The 18306-nt window shown below is 37.3% G+C and overlaps 1 protein-coding gene across 1 annotated transcript; it reads left to right on the top strand.

Moving 5' to 3' along the window:
• Nucleotides 1-447: 447 nt before the first annotated feature.
• Nucleotides 448-15558, top strand: LOC117291617 (galactose-3-O-sulfotransferase 2-like). Its single transcript, XM_033773440.1, has 5 exons — nt 448-842; nt 5281-5429; nt 11084-11159; nt 13785-14289; nt 14725-15558. Exons 2-5 carry the CDS (start codon nt 5284-5286, stop codon nt 15489-15491), a joined length of 1494 nt encoding a protein of 497 aa, XP_033629331.1. The 5' UTR covers nt 448-842; nt 5281-5283; the 3' UTR covers nt 15492-15558.
• Nucleotides 15559-18306: the final 2748 nt, after the last annotated feature.

The raw sequence follows: 18306 nt of genomic DNA, 5'->3' as shown, positions 1-18306 counted from the left end.
GTTTGTTATTTTATATATATAAAGTTGTGATACACGAAGTGTGGGCCTTTGGGACAATACTGTTCACCGAAAGTGTCCAATGGCTTTAACACATGATGACGCTGCGTGTGCTCGCAAACTATTATCTCGTGTTTAAAGATTTTCCCGTCGCTTTTTATCTTCCTGTTCAATAGCACTATCTTTCCTCTCTCCATGATAAGCCCTAAAGCTAATAAATACGTCCCAAAATCGGTACCTAAAGCCGACTGATTAGAGGATAAACAAAAAATGTTTGTTGTATTCTAATTATCCCAGAAAGTTTATCCAAGATGCAGTGTCAGCTGAATACGTGTAACATATAACAGCCGTCTGCATCTTCGAGGAAGTAAAGTACAAATCTGGACTGCTTTTCTCTTTGTGGCAGTGCAATTCGTGGACGGGTATCATACTAATACGATGATCGTTCCAACTTGCGGATGTGTGCACTCAGGCCACCTCAAATTGTGTCACGTTGGCTCATAAAATGGTGGGCAAAAACCTGACAATTTCGCCTCAACAACGTGAATTGACGTGAGGGTCAATAAGTCTATGTTGAGTCCTGGTATAGTTTTGTTCAAGAAAGGTGTCCTGTTGAGCCCGGTCTTTGTGAGAATCGAACAGACACTATTGATCCGTCGTCGATTGTTGAGATCCTCCTACTTGACTTTATTTTGCTGAGGAGCCGGCCGAAGGCCATCTTGACGCACTTGCTGTTGCTGCCCTCTCTCTGTGTGTATGCCTGGCCTGGTGTTTCCTGTTGGTCAACTCGGTCACTGTGCTGGCCAAAATCTTCATAGCGTACTGCCGTGAAACACATCATAGAGGTAGGTGAAGAGAATTGGAAAAGAGTCTTGAATTTGTGAAAACAACGTGCAAAATGTAAATTTTAATTTTGAAGTGCAGTAGTACCAGTAGGTCTAACAATTAATATTCCCAACCATCCACAGATCACATTCATCATGACATTGGAGGCAGGCGTAAATAGGAATAAGATTAAGAGTAAAACACTTCTTTATTGAAAGCTAAAGGAAGGGAAATATAGTCGGAATGTACCTGTATATTTCTACCTCCATGATAAAACTGACATGTATTAGTAGTATTCTGTACTGTAGTCTAGTAGATCATGGAGGAATAAATCTAATTTGTTACTCGGAAAAGTTTCCATATGGCGCCACCACTTTTTCATTTGAAATAAAATAATATAGTAATTACATGTAGTAGCTAATTTACCTGATTGATATATCCCTTTTTGTAAAAATGAGTGAAAAAGTGGTGGCGCCATACGGAAAGTTATCCTGTTACTCCATGAGTTGATCCAGTAACTGGGGCGTTGTACTCCTTTTTTTCAATTTTTTTCATTATCGGTCAGGCCCGCTACTGATAAATTTAGGAAAAAAGGAGTACCCCAGCACCTCAGTTACTGGGTCAAGTACTGTAGTTTCTCCAAGCAAATGTATAATATTCAGGCATTGATTACTTTGTACTCGGTCTAGTCTCAGTCTTCATTCGTAAATAAATTAGTGTGTCGTGACTTGACTGAGCAGTTTTGTGCAATAAAATCACGTTTCTAATTCTACTGACTGACTGAGTTACTCACTGTGTTCACTGTTTGTTTGATTGTTTGTTTGTTTGTTTGTTTGCTTGTTTCTATGATCTTCTCAACAAGGGAACTTGGCAAGATATGGCAAGATCATCTACAGACTAAACAAAAACCTACACACAACAAACAAACAGTAACTCAGCCAGACAGTAAAAATTCAAATTTAAAAAAAAATCATTAAGGTTCATTAAAAATATCACAAAACAAATACACAACAGAAGTTAAAAAGACTTAAATTGGCGTGTTTACATTTATTATTGTTAAAACTTACAAAAAACAACATACTCTGACTTAAAAAAGAGAAGAAAAGCTGTAGGCATGAATGCACAAAAAATGATAACAATTTGATTAAATTTGATACAAATTTGATTAAATTTGATAAATATTTGATAAAACTATACCCAACTGGTAAAGATACTTGTTGATGAAATCACCGTTTATTATAATTATACAGTCTCACTAATGCTGGAACACTAGACATTTAATATCTCTGAGTTCTCATTAGGGGCAAGTGAATGTTGTGGGAGTTTCTCAAGTCGTGAGTCTGTACGTTTCGGAGAAAAAAAATCATTCTTGCATTTTCCGGCATTGCCGACCAAATGTGTTGCTGCTGGATGCAGCAAAACAACTAAAGATGGGGGTCAGTCGGTATGGCTAGTCAGACTCACAAGAGCAATAGTGCCTAGTGTTCCGCTCCGACGTCTTTTTCAGCGCTGTGCAGCATTTTCTCTTCAAATATCGCGCCTCGATTGACGTCACGAACAGCGCCCTCTCGGGTCTCTCGGGTCAGGGTCTACTCTTAAATTTGTAAATAAGATAAGAACTAATTTTTTAGAACCTTAGTTAACTATTTATTCACATTCCACTCATCAAAACACATAAGTGGCAAAAGCTTTATTTTGACAAAATACCACTTCCAGTTCCAGGTGACTTTAACCATTTAGCCACTGGACCGCCCAGCCACCTAAAGCGATACACTGTATTATGCGGTAGGAGGAAACCTCGCTATAGCTTTTGTTTGTAGAAAATAAGAAACATCAAAATAAAACTAGGTAGTTAATAGTGTGCCTACGCATTGGTGAATCCATCTAGTTATTTATAGATCATTATTAATTTTTCTCTTCACAGTTGACTTGACGAAGCTAATGATGATGGAATAATTTAGCACTTACCCAACAAAACGCTTATTAGTAAACACAAAGGAAACTGTATTTATCACTCATGGTGATATTGTCGAAAACTTATGCCTTCGCAAATAATCAGCATTGAGCCAGATAAAAGCCTTGAAAAGCTATTGTATCCATTTTATCATTATACAAGAATAATCGTCATAAATATTACCGTAGTTTTTTTTTTATTGTTCCCCAATGAGGACTTGTACAAATATTACCGAAAGGGTCAAAAATTGTGCGTTTAATTATAAATAATAAGCCTTGGCTTTCTTTAAAAAATTTGAACTACGATTTCAGTAAAGTTACTGCAAGAATCTTGAAAAGAAAAACAAAATTATTTCGGCAAACTCGGGCGATGCAGGGACGCAAAGTTGCGCAAAGTTTCGTGAAATCGGCTGCAGGTAAAGTTATGTACTAAGTCTCAACTGCACGGCCCTGCCTTCCACTGATGTATGCGTCTTCTGTAACCATTCTCTGCTAACTGTGCAAGTGCCGAATTGTATCGCTATCTGTGTGTGCTAAGCACGCCTTGAAACCTTGAGTACGCACGCGAACAAGCAAACAATTCCCCGCTTACTCGTAATAATATGATTGACGTAAGCGCAGAGACCCTTGCCTACGTCAGTAAAACGCCAGTGAGTGAAACAAACACCTGTTATTTTTCGAGGTAAACTTTCAAATTGTGTTGCTTAACAACAAAATTGATTGCGTATATTTCTTGCTTATTCTCTCGCTCCTGTTTTGTAACACTATACCATCGAACAACCTTGTCCTGTTTCCTCTGCACAGCGAAGGCATCAAGACACAACAAAAGAGCCACTCAAGCTTCCTCTAATTCGCCTCAGCGTTTATTAAATAAGCGTTTCGTATGAAACAGGTTTGGTTTAGATCTAAAAGGTACAACAGTATTTTTAGAACAGATACACAAATCGTAAACAAAAACAATATTGTTTTCTCAACTAAAGATATTAAGTAAAATCATAGTTGATGAGACGGTTTGGTAACACGGCATGAGAGTCGATTGTGGACGATGAATTTGATTCGCAACATTAACTAATAGATGGGTACCTTTTGAAAAATAAGTTGCTTGAAGTCAACAGAAAAGCAGTAGTAGGATGAGTGTGAATTAAATCCACATTATCGATACCAAAACTTCACGCTAACATAATGTTTATCTCGGTTTCGAAACAAGAGTGGATGATATTGATCGGTTGGACATTGGAAGCGTTGTCTGTGAACTGTTTGTTTGTGCTCACAAAATGATACCATAGTAGTAAAGTTTATTACTGTTGTTCCAAACCTCAGTGATGAAGTTAAATGGTCAAACCGTAGTAGGGTTGTTTGCACACTTGGTTGATACTAAATCAGAGGCTGGTGTGGCTTGATAATAGCTCTGTTTCAGAGTGGTTCAGACAGTAAAAGGGTTGACTGTGAACTGTGTTAATGCATGCATTTCGTGACACCATAGAATAGGCTCGTATAGTTAAGCTAAATAATGGTCTACTCTCTAAAATGCAAAAGAGTGAAAATCACTTTTTGAAGAGCTATAATTATAAGGAAAAACTCCTTTTCGAGTGGTCTTCCACTCTTTGAGATTGAAGTTTGCATCTTTTTGAGTGATTTTTCACTCTGTCCTGGAATGAAACTCTTCTAAAAGAGTGAAATAACTACCACCCTTTTTTTAAAGAGCCGTATGAGGGACAACTCGAAATGTAAAGAGTAGTTTTAATCACTCTTTACATTTAAGAGAGTAGTAATTGATGAGAGTAGTTGGTATTATGCTATTGATGGGAACATATTTTGTGTGTATTTATTATTATTCCCTGTGCTTTAAACTTGTTCCCAGTCTACGCCATAGAGCAACTGGTGCTTGATGCCACGTCAGCAGCAAACGCTTATTAAATTTTGACGCTTTAATATAATTTGATTTTATTCACTTGGCTGGAAATGAAAAGGCAGTGACGAAGAAGTGAAACCACGACGCCCTTGGAGGGAAAACTCGGCCATTGCTAAACATCAGATCAATCAAGAGTGAACTGAGGAATCAACGGTGATATTGTCGAAAAATTATGCCTTCGCAAATAATCAGCAATGAGCCAGATAAAGCCTTGAAAAGCTATTGCATCCATTTTATCATTATACAAAAATAATCGCCATAAATATTACCGTAGGTTTTTGTTATTGTTCCCCAATGAGGACTTGTACAAATATTACCGAAAGGGTCAAAAATTGCGCGTTTTTATTATAAATACTAAGCCTTGGCTATCTTTAAAAAAATTGAACTACGATTTCAGTAAAGTTACTGCAAGAGTCTTGAAAAGAAAAAAAAATTATTTCGGCAAACTCGGGCGGTGCAGGGACTAGAGGGTTAACTTTTGGTATAATACAGTGTACTTCTTGGTATAATACAGTGTACATGTATAGTACTTGTCAAGAAGTAGTTTCATTTACCTTTACCTTTTATTTCATTCCATTTTTTGTTTCTTGAAGAAAATGTCAGATTTAAAACTGCAAGGGTTCTCATGGAGGAAGGTGTTGTCCGTTGGTTTGGGCATTGCATCCTTCGTCATGTTCAGCTACGTATATTATGGGTTCACTGACCTCAAAACTCCGGCCGATAGATACCACATAGCTTCAAGGTGAGTGGTTATAATAATAATATTGAAGTCTTATATAGCACATCTACCAAATAAGGTACTCAAGGCGCTGAGTATATACAAACTTTCAGAAAGATAGGATATTTAAGTGATGAATTCTGACACCCAGACGGCGCATTTAGCAGCCACAACCAGGAACACCGGGGCGAACCCCTTCTCTGCTGATCAGAAACACCAGAGTTTGAATTCGGTGCTCTTAACCGCTGGCCACGACACTTCTACTGGTTACTTGCAGGCATGTTCCAAACTTAGGAAGAAACTATTATACACATATTTACTGGCAATTAGGTTAATAGTGAACATCTATTTCTCCATCCTGCACCTTTTTTGAAATGATTTATAAATACAAAGGATCAGGCAAACCACCATAACCAGAGTTGAAACTGTTAAAATATATATTTTTTTTTATACATAGTGATGGGTTTTGTGCCAGTGAGCAGGGATCCTTCATTTAATAGTAGTAAACATAAGAACTTTACCTCCCATTGGAAGGACAAAGCAATAAAGGTTAACCCTCCCAACTCTTCCAAAAAGTTCTCTTCCCAAAAATTGAAATTGAACTGTTGGCCAACATAACAATTGCTCATCAGTGGGCCAGTATATGCATACCAGTCTTATCTAGTCCAAACATGTTGATGTGAAGTAATTAAGACTAAGAGTGGATAAGGTGACCTGAACTGGTAAGTGAACCTGGGAGTAATGAAAGATCACCATTTCTTTATTTCAAGAAGAAAAGCTGTAAAAAGGTCTGAATTCAGACACAAATGTGAAATCTGTCATCCCTGATTTTCAAAGGGAACGTCTACAGGAAGTGTTGCCAGGGGAACTGTACACAAGGCACTGTTTGGTGTTCACCATGAATCAAATGGACGATAAGCATATAGTGGCAGATGCAGTGAATGTGACATCATTGGAAACTGTTTTATTTGACACAGGTCAGGGCTCAATTTCAAGCACAGTAAAAGATTAACAGGATCATGAGTTCACTTTTTGCCACGCGTGATTTGTGACACCAGATTTTGTGGCTTTTGAATGGATATTCAGATCTTTTCCTTGCAGATTCCAGGCGGCTTACAACACCAATATGTAAAGTTCTTGTTGTTTTTTAAAGGCAATTTTGACTAAAATGAAAACCGTATAGTTTTATGAGCTGACTTCAATATATTGACCTAAATAAAATAAAAGGCCATTTTGAAATAGGGTCAATATAGGTCAGGATTAGGTCAGGCTTGGAGCGCAGTAACATGCAGCTGTTTGAGACGGTAAAAGGAATGAAATATATGGCCAAGTGACCAGGGGTAATAATGTCACAAGCGCTTTGATACGCCCTTTGGGCTGTGATAAAGTTAGGAAAAAATTGATTATTATTATAAAAAGAATATGGTGTGGCAGTCATGTGTACCTGTTTTAATTCATCACAGATGAATAAAACCAGGCAATTTGGTAATTTGTAAATGAACAACCCTCCTCCCCCTCCTGTAGTTCCATCATTAATTTGTTTGTGACATGGAAACCTCTTAGGATCAATAATATGATGGGTTTTTGGCAATGAGGATGGAGCACACAATATCAATCATGTTAAGAGGTGTCAAGTTGAAGTGTCGTTGCACCTGCTCTTGTATTCAAACTGCACCAAGCTTGTAGAGAAACCCCCCCCCCCCCCCCTCAAATGCAGCGCTTTTAAAGGCAGTGGACACTTTTGGTAATTACTCAAAATAATTATTAGCATAAAATGAGTTATGGGGAGAGGTTGATAATATAAAACATTGTGAGAAACAGCTACCTATGAAGTGACGTAGTTTTCGAGAAAGAAGTAATTTTTCACAAATTTGATTTTGAGACCTCAGAATTAGATTTTGAAACAACAATGGACCAAACTGTGCCAGAGAAAATTCATTCCCATCCTCTAGTTGTCCATTAATAAATTCCATAACCAAATTTGATGACTGATTTTAGTGGGAAAATCAAACTGTTCATGGTTTGCCATGTAATTTTGTGATAGGTTTTAGATTTTATACATTCATATCATGCTTGTTCAGATAGATGTGGCAGTCAAACTAAGTGATTTAAAGGCAGTGGACACTACTGGTAATTACTCAAAATAATTATTAGCATAAAACCTTTCTTGGTGACGAGTAATAGGGAGAGGTTGATGGTATAAAACATTGTGAAAAACGGCTCCCTCTGAAGTGACGTAGTTTTCGAGAAAGGAAGTAATTTTCCATGAATTTGATTTCGAGACCTCAGATTTAGAAATTGAGGTCTCGAAATCAACCATCTAAACGCACACAACTTCGTGTGACAAGGGTGTTTTTTTCTTTCATTATTATCTCGCAAGTTCGATGACCGATTGGGCTCAAATTTTCACGTGTTTGTTATTTTATACATATGTTGAGATATACCAATTGTGAAGGCTAGTCATTGACAATTACTTATATCGCCAATGCCTTTAAAGGGAGGGTGCACCTTTTGTAAATTAGTCAACAAATCTATGACAATAAAAAACTTACTTGGTAAAGAGCACTGGGGAGCTGATATTTTTCAAAAATTTTCAGAAACAACCCCTTTGAAGAAATGTAGTTTTCACACGAGAGCAAAAAATTGTAGCATGGTTGTAAAATCTTACAAAATGTACCTCATGTGAAAGGACAACAATTTTTGGAGTGTCCAGGCTGGACACTCAAGCTTCACCCACAAACTTCAATCTGATAAAGGCTTTAGGTATGAAGTCTTTCTCATGCATCTGATATGCAACAGTTACAAGGGTGTTTTTTTAAATTTCATTTCAACCAGTTGAGCCCAAATGTTCACAATTTGTCATTTTATGCAATGTTGAGATAACAAGTGTGGATTATTTGACCACAAATGTATACCGTGCCTTGACTTTGATAGTATTTCTGTCACTTTAGATTCAGTGGAATGTTGTCCTTCGGAATATACTTTAACTTATCCCATACTACACCTTTAAAGGCACCGGACATGTTTGGTAATTGTCAAAGACCAGTATTCTCACTTGGTGTATCCGAACATTATATGCATAAAATAACAAACCTGTTAAAATTTGGCAAACTTTGTCATTGAAGTTGCAAGAGAATAATAAAAGAAAATCCTCCGTGTTGCACAACTCTGTGTGCTTTCAGATAAATACATGTAATAAAAGGCTTCAGCCTTTTGTGTGAGAAATTACCTCTTTAAAAAAAAACTTCATTACTTTAGAGGGAGCCGTTTCTCACAATGTTTTATACACCTGTACTATCAACATCTCTCCATTGCTCGTTATCAAGTAAGTTGTTATCCGAACAATTATTTTCAGTAATTTACCAAAAGCGTCCAGTGCCTTTAAAGAGGCAATCAATTTCAGAGCCACAAGGCAGAGTCTTTGATGGCTCTCAACCCTCTTGAGTATGCGTGATGGTGTCTAGTGGAATTTATTGGTATAAATTATCCAACACTCAATCAACATGATCCTTTAGTCTTTAAGGAAAATACCCAAGGTGAGGTGCAGTCATTCATGCATGAAGGCAGTGGGAATTACTCAAAATATTTTTTAGCATTAAACCTTACTTGGTAACGGGTAGTAATGGGGAGAGATCAACATTGTGAGAAACGGCTCCCTCTGATTAAGTGAAGTAATTTTAAAAAAAAAAGTAATTTTCACAAAATTTGATTTAGAGACCTTAAATTTGGAATTTGAGGTCTGGAAATCAAGCATCTGAAAGCACACAACTTCGTATGACAAGGGTGTTTTTTGTTTTATTATTATTTCGCAACTTCGATGACCGATCGAGCTCAAATTTTCACAGGTTTGTTATTTTGTGCATAATGTTGAGATACAGCAAGTGAGAAGACTGGTCTTTGACATTTACCAATAGTGTCCATTGTCTCTAAGGAAGATACCCAAGGTGAGATGCAGTCAGTCTTCTCATTACTAAATTGACAAAGACAACCTTTTGTAACGTTTGGCGATAGCGTAGCACTAAAGTGGCACCGTAGTAGCACTAAAGTGGCACGTTTCCACCTTTTATTAATCCTTTATCTCTTCTTTTCTTTCTGATTCTTCATACAGATTCTTGCAATAATAGTTCTGTAAATAAACTTCTGTTATTGTCTCATTAACCTTGTAATAAAATATACAATAATCCATTGAGTCAAGATTTACCACTCTTGCCGATTGCTATTACAAGCAAAACTTCAGTTCTGGTTGATCATTACAAACTTAATAACCCTTAACACCTCATCGAGGAAACAAGACGCCCAGGCAAAAACAGAGAAGGTGGCTCTGAAAACCTGTATCCAATAGCTGTCATTGCCCCTCTCAGTGTAGGCATTGGACTTCACCCAACCTTGAACTGTCTCCGTTTAATTCAATTACATTTTAATTAAATAAATATATTTATTGAAAAGAAAATTGGTGTACGTGCCAGTGTGGTGCTTTCGCTAGAACTGATCTCCCAATGGATCACCACGCTATATGAACCCGCTTGATACATTCCCGATATTACGTAATACACCTGTAAGCGCCCATTGCTACACAATGCGGCTATCGTATAGCCAAGACAATCATTTCCCGCTATTACTGCGAAGCGCGGGAAATATTTATTCATGCTTAACTAAAATGGAAGCATGGTATTATTGAGATTCCAACGTTCTGGCTTTAGGGATTGTATGTGGGTGAATGGTTTCAGTAAAAGACTATAAGTGTTGTTTTTTGTTCATTATGTTTTGACTATGTTGAAGACAATGTGTAGTTGTCTGGATTATAAAATTAACAATTTAAAACCCCAAAAAATCTAAATTATGGGTGGGTGGGTCAAAAGAAATAATTTTTATTTAATTTTTTTTATAATGAAAAAAACCCAATGTTTATATATAATTTTTGGATGATCTTGTCTTCTATTGTCAAAGTCAATTCCGTCAGAAGGCGGAAGAATCTCATCCCTGCATGGGTGACAATATCTGCTTGATCTGGCCGATCTCGCCGGAACTGCAACATTTTATGAGAGAGCAGAAGCATCATAATATCAAAATAAAAACTGTTGTACAAAGTTTTATGAGCTTGCCAATTTCATTGCTGAATATACTACGAGGTTGTTTAATCCAGGAACAGCTATTGAAAACTACTGATGTTGGAGACCTATGACCTAAAATGTTCTTCAGTGTATAGATTATATTGTGAAGTAAATCAATATTACAAATATACGTCATTTTGGGCCTATTTAACTTGAAAACTTATGCTTCTAAGACGGCGTTCCCACAGGATCCACAATTGCGAGATCGGGATCCAGCAGCAAGATTAATTATCGCGCATTGAGCCCCTTTTTGGGAACGGAAGTGGGTTCAAAAGAACACTGTTTTGCTAGCAAATTGCGGGGTCTGAACGCCCATTGCGTTCTCACTAGACTTTTGATCGCCCATTAATCCACAATGGCGATCAGATCCTGCTCAATCCTACTCCCGAGGAGGATCAAAATTGCACAGTCAGATCCTGATCGCCCTCGCATTCCCACTGGAGCTTATTTCTCTTTGGATCGCCCAGTTGGAACGAAGTTGTGCAAGAGTTTTCTGGCACTAGTCTCCCTTCTTGGAAGAACTTTTAACAAATAATGATTGTGTAATGTTTATCTTTCTTTCATCAGCTCTATCATTCGATCGGCATCAGGCCACAGAGCCAAAATTGAGGAGTATATGAACATTCACACTGGAGAAGCAAAGGTATTGTTGTTCGAAACTGGTCATAAAAAAAGCTGGCTATTGCCTGAGTGATATAAGCCCTTTTTCACACTAAAGTTATTTCCTCGGGAAATTCCTGGGAACTTTTAGTTGATCTTTTCACACTACAAAAAAAAAATCCAGGGAATTTCCTGGGAAACAGCTTTTTCCCAGGAAATAATTTACCCTGCTCAGGGTAAGGGTTAAGCATGGAGGTAGAAATAGGGAGTTTACCCCAAGGTAAAACGTTTTTCCTGGGAAAAAGCACAACGTTCGAACAAAAGAGGGTTTAACTTACCCAAACTTTTGTGTCTACTGTGGCTGACATGTTTACCACATATCTCCTGCGGTTTGATCGTAAGTGCGAAACCACTGTATATTCCTGGGAAATAGCAACCGTTCTCAAATTGGGATAGTGAGAACGGTTGCTGTAGGGGCGGTGGGGTTAAAAACTCCTGGGATTTTCCCAGGAGTTTATTTTCTGGGGAAATAACGCTGTGTTGTGAAAATGGCTATAGTCAAGTATGAATGAAAAGTGTGTATGCGCATTTGAAGCATGTTTTGTTGACGAGCCCTGCAGGGTCCTCGTAACAATTGTTAATAGCAATATCATCACCCCAAGTTTTGTTTACTGTAGAGCCCCCTCCCCCCTCCCCCCTCCCCCCTCTCCCCCCTCCCCCCCTCCCCTCTGAAGAAAAACCCTGATTTCATATGATGAAAAAGTGAATTACTAACTGGTTATTGTCAGGATTGCTTGTTTTCAAATAAACTAAATGTCATTTATAAAAACCATTTCAACCATAATATACAGCGAGAATGGACCAATTTTTTTCTCTCTAAAATGTGGACTTTGTGCTCAAGACTGACTCTAAGAGCAGGTGGCATAAACACCAAGTGTCCACTTAAGCAACCCAAAGCCTTCATGGTGCACTGTTTGTTTATCTCAACACAAGTAAACAAGATAAAGCAAAGTCTTAAAGGCAGTTTTCTCACTTGGTGTACATGTATCTCAGCATATGCAAACAACAACAAGCCTGTGAAAATTTGAGCTAAATTACTTCTTCCTAAAAATAAACAACATCACTTTCGAGGAAGCCAATGCTCACAATGTTTTATCAAAAGCTCTCCATTACTTGTTACCAAGTAAGTTTTCATGCTAACAATTATTTTGAGTAACTACCAATAGTGTCCAGTGTCTTTAAGTATTATAACAAGTAATCTGCATTGTGTAACACAGGGGTCTAGAAAGGAAGGAAGAGATTGAAATGGCTGTCTCTTAATTTTCCATTTACATGTATGTACATGACACCCACAGCAGTAGAGCTTTATCATGGTGCAGCCATCCTGAATTTCATATCAATGTTACTAAACGGAGGCTGGCAGAACAAAATATTCTTGTTCCTAATTGCAAGAGGATTATTAGCACTCATTTGTTATTTGACATGGGGAACTTGACCAAAATGGAGGCAGCGTGACAAAAAGGTCTGTTGCCGTGGTACCCTGTGCTTTTGCTGTGGTGACTGGTGCCCTTTAAAAAAGTTTTGATACAAAGTTACATTTCGAAGAGGGGGGTATACTTTGGTATTGCCAAAGACCAGTATCCTAGCAAATGCTTGAAATAACAAACTTGTGAAAATTTGTGCTCAATTTGTCATGGGAGAAAATAATCAATAAAAAAACACCCTTGTTGCATATAATATAATTGCGTGCTTTCAGATGCCCATGTTTAATTTTTGTGGGGAAAATTGTCTCTTCTCTAAAAATGAATAGCGTCAAAGGAGTCGTTTATGAAATTAATAACATCAACGGAGTCGTTTCTAACAACTATCTATGTTTCATTATTGACAAATGTTAGTGTTTTTTACCAAGTATGTTATTGTGGTCATTAAAGGCAGTGGACACTATTGGGAATTACTCAAAGTATTTATTAGCATAAAACCTTACTTGTTGACGAGTAATGGGGAGAGGTTGATGGTATAAAACATTGAGAGTAATGGCTCCCTCTGACGTGCCATAGTTTTTAAGAAAGAAGTAATTTTCCACGATGTTGATTTCGAGACCTCAGGTTTAGAACTGGAGGTCTCGAAATCAACCATCTAAACGCACACAACTTCGTGTGACAAGGGTGTTATTTCTTTCATTATTATCTCGCAAGTTCGATGACCGGTTGAGCTCAAATTTGCACAGGTTTGTTATTTTATGCACATGTTGAGATACATAAACTGTGAAGGCTAGTCTTTGACAATTACCAATAGTGTCCACTGCGTTTAACTTGTAGAGTCAGTAATTACCAAAAGTACACTGTCGGGCCTGTATGCTTCGATTTTGAAAGGGCAAGGGCACCAAGGCACTTTTCCTTGTTGAGGGGCACCCTATGAGGAAATTGTAAATTTCTACTGAAGCATTTCAAGTGCACTAAGGCAATGAACATACCACAGGGGGCATGGAGGCACTGCACTGTCCGTTTAAGACACTGACTAAAAGAAGTTTGGACTGAACATTATGTCATGCACATCGCTTTTGAGTTGAGAAATACAAGGAATTGTAAACAAAGCCAATGGAATTGTGTCAATAATGTGTCGTGTTTTTTTTTACTTTTCTTCTCTCTCACACTTTTTTTTCCCCCAGAATCGAAGTTCCTATTTGGATCGGTTTACCCTGAAAGAAAAAGTTCCACAGGACGACTTGTTTGACATCAATGTGAATGCCAGTAAATCAACAGCCTCACTGAGAGATTCTTCCCCTGTAGTGGATAACAACAGACACACTGCCAAGTTTTCACCCCTTGTGGACTTTACAAAACCAAAAACAAGAAACCCCCATGCTGACAGTGTAACATTCCAGGGGTCAACCAGAAGACAATCAGCACAGGGCCCTACCACTCTGTCAAAAGGGTCCAGCACCAGAGACTGCACCCCGCGTACAAATATCGTCTTCTTTAAAATGCACAAGTGCAGTAGCAGCACAGTGCAGAATATTTTGCTGCGTTATGGGGAAGAGCACAGCTTGGACTTTGTGCTCCCGCCTGCGGGAAACTACTTGGGTCACTCGCAATTCTCAAGGAAATGGATGTTAGAATTTCCAGTGAAGGAGTATAACATCTTATGTCATCACACAATGTTTGATGAGACTGGTAGGTATCATTCATATTTGTAATGTCAACATTTATTTCCATACATACAATGTTTAAAAAATTTATTTAACAATACTAAAACTGTATATAAGCATGCCCCATTAAAAACAAACAAACGAACAAACAAACAAACAAACAAACAAACAAACAAACAAACAAACAAACAAACCAACAAACAAACAAACAAACAAACAAACAAACAAGCAAACAAACAAACAAACAAACAAATCAACCAACCAACACCCCAACAAACAAACAAACAAACAAACAATGCAAGAACCACAAGACGGCCACGATGAACGATTTAAACCAAGACGATGACAGAATCACAACTAAGTTACATAATGGGAGACAATGCGTTTTTTGAAGGAGGCTTTGTGTAATTGTGGCCTAAATAATTCAGTGTTTTTCTGCATTGTCTGTTTGATAATGTAGCTATGAAAGCAGTGATGCCAACCAATGCTGTTTACGTCAGTATTCTTAGAGATCCAGTCACGATGTTTGAATCCACCTTCACCTATCAGCACATGGCATCCATGTACCATCTTCCCTCTAGCCATGGGTTGGAACTCTTTCTAGAGAGACCAGAACAGTACTATAAGATGGGAGACGGTGGCCTTCTTCACGCCAGGAGTCCCATGATTTATAACTTCGGCCTACCCAAAGCAGACCTTGGGGATGTAAGAAAAATCGAGGCAAAGATCGAGGAGTTGGAAATGCAGTTTGATCTCGTCATGATGACGGAGCACTTTGAAGAATCCCTCATTCTGTTCAGACACCTCATGTGCTGGGAGATCGATGATATTGTGTATTTCAAACTCAACGCTCGCAGCAAGTCATCCGTGAAGACGGTGTCGGCGAGCGTGGCTGACAAAATCAAGAAGTGGAACTACGGAGACGTGAAACTATACGAGACATTCAACAAGACCTTCTGGGGGAAGGTCAGAGTGTTTGGAGAGGACAGGATGAGGGAAGAGGTCGCGCAGCTGAAGATGAGGAAAGACTTCTTCTCAAAACACTGCATTTCTCAGGTTGTGAATAACGACAACAAAGTGTGGCACCCAGCAGGAATCGGTATCGACAGCTTTAAATTAAGACCGGAAGCGATGAACAATAAAATGTGTGTTAGAATGGCAAGGACAGAGCTACCATACACAGACCTGGTTCGTAACATACAAAAGAAAAGATATTATATGCATTAAAATTTTGTTTAAAAGCAATGGACACTATTAGTAATTGTCAAAGACCAGTCTTCTCACTTGGTGTATCTCAACATGCATAAATGAAAATATGAGCTCAATTGGTTGCCGAAGTTGCGAGATAGTAATGAAAGAAAAAACACCCTTTGTCACATGAAGTTGTGTGCTTTCAGATGCTTGTACTCAAAATCTAATTCTGAGGTCTCTAATTCAAATTATTTTTTTTCTCGATAGCTACGTTACTTCAGAGGGAGCTGTTACTCGCAATGTTTTGTACTATCGACAGCTCCCCATTACTTGTTACCATGTGGGGTTTTATGATAATAATTTTTTTGAGTAATTACCAATAGTGTCCACTGCTTTTAATTGCTTGGGTTCATTTTCTATGGAATAACTGCAAGTACAAGTGTTTTATTCTACACAACAAAAGAGAAGATTTCACTATGTCAACCCTTCGGTAAGCTTGGGCGATATCGATTTATTTTATTCACGATATATCGCCGACAATATATCGCGATATTCGATATAATCGCGATTAATGAAATTTGACATCATCAGTCTTCAAACTTCAAGTGAAAGTTGTAGAAGAGACAGTCATAGCTTAAGAGAGGTGTTCTAATGACCTATTCTTCTGGTTTTACTCCAAACCTATGGGGTGCAAGATGTCTCAGCTAGCAAATACATCGCGATATTTAATTGATATTGCGATTAAAACCAAATCCATCCCATATCGATTAATTAATTAATATCGCGATATTCGATAATATCGTGATATTGCCCAAGCTTACCCTTCGGTTCATAATCTACTTAATTGGCAAAAAAACATGGCTGCCCCATTGTTGATTGTCTTCAGTTCTTTTTTGGAGTATGTTTTTTCATTGGCAAAAACAAAAACCAAGTTTGTTTTATGACAGAACGATTATTTTCCTTTCCTTTTTATGAAGATTATCTTGGTACCGCAAAGCTCATTTGAGTTTGTGTGCTTTTTATTTACTTTATAAATCAGTGCTGGTGCATGACTCCCAGGTTTGGGTATTTACTTAGTCAAACACCATATTTTGGTTTGAAGTTTTGTATTTATATTTTTCTTACATTTTACAATATATTGTCGCATTTACTTTGAAAATATCTCAACAAAATTGTAGTGTGCATTATTTTGTAATATATTTATTCATATATTGTTATTCCTTTGTTGTGCTGTTATAATCTACTTTGAAATGCCATCTTGTGTGCTAAATTATTCAAATACTTCAATATTGATACAATGAACTCCTTGCAAAATCCATGTCAACTTTAAAATGAATTTGTTTGTTCAGGTTATACTGCCGAATACTTGTTCTTCCTGTTTTTTGTTTAGATTTGAAAATGATTCCAACTTTTGTGTAGATAGTTTTAAAATGTTGGTTTAACTTGTGTCCAGAGGGTAATACTATAATATAATAGACAAATGAAGTATGATGTCAATTGTTCTGGCTGTAGGCAACTTACACTCAATGAGGTTCAAGCAGTCTCCAATACAGTTTAAAGCCATTATACACTTTCGGAACAGAAAAAAAAAAAAGTTCACAGATTTACAAATAACTAACAGGGTTTACAGAAGGTAATGGTGAAAGACTTCTCTTGAAATACCATTCCATGAAATGCTTTCCTTTTTGAGAAAACATTAAAACAATCATCAATTCTCGATATCATTACAGATTTACTTTAAACACATGTCATGACACGGCCACATGTGACCAATTGAGCCTAAATTTGCACAGGTTTGTTATTTTATGTATAAGTTGTGATACACGAAGTGTGGGCCTTTAGACAATAGTGTTTACCGAAAGTGTCCAATGGCTTTAATTAAAATTTTCATAGCAATATCTTGTTGTAATATAACGGTATATATATATATATTTTTAATTCTGCCAAAATGCAATCCTTAGTCTGTTTTTTTTTTCATTCTTTATGCGAATGCGAAACAAATATTATGTGAATTTAATGTCACAACTCTCTTTTCGCAGTGATATTCGCATGTGAGTTAAGCAGAGTTCAACTGCTGCAAATTATTTATTATGAATTTGTGACGTCAACATGCGCTTTGCATTCGCAGGAAGTATGAACAGGGCTTTACTATGTTCATGTAGTTTCATTTCTGGTTTATTACAAAAAGTTGACTGGTGCAGCCCACTTGCTAATTTTTTTAACTCATTTATTTTTTATGAAGAGTCTTGATTGCCATACAAAACAACCAAACCCACCGAATTTAAAAGAAGAAGTAATAATGAATTAACTGTAAAATCAAATAACAGGCAAGAAAGAGCACATAGACACGTTTTTTTTAAAGCATTCTGCAAAATCTAATTTTTGTGGAACAAAAAACTCAAGAAACCAATTTAGAAAACGAGAAATCTGAAAAATGCTGCACCCAAAAGTAACAATTTATAAAAAGATGTAGAGAGTGAGGTTATGGGTATGTTAAAGGCAGGGGACACTATTGGTAATTGTCAAAGACTAGCCTTTACAGTTGGTGTATCTCAACAGATGCATAAAATAACAAACCTGTGAAAATTTTGCCTCAATCGGTCATCGAACTTAAGAGATAATAATGAAAGAAAAAAAAACACAGGGGCCCTGTCACACAAAGTTTTGTGCATTTAGATGGTTGATTTCGAGACCTAAAGTTCTAAATCTGAATTTTCTAAATCAAATTCGTGGAAAATTACCTCTATGGCACTTAAGAGGGAGCCGTTTCTCACAATCTTTTATACTATCAACCTCTCCCCATTACTCGTCACCAAGAAAGGTTTTATGCTAATAATTATTTTGAGTAATT

Source organism: Asterias rubens, chromosome 6 (genome assembly GCF_902459465.1).
Source record: "Asterias rubens chromosome 6, eAstRub1.3, whole genome shotgun sequence".
NCBI lineage: Eukaryota > Metazoa > Echinodermata > Asteroidea > Forcipulatida > Asteriidae > Asterias > Asterias rubens.
The sequence above is the reverse complement of the archived record's forward strand: the minus strand, read 5'-3'. Positions and strand labels throughout refer to the sequence as shown.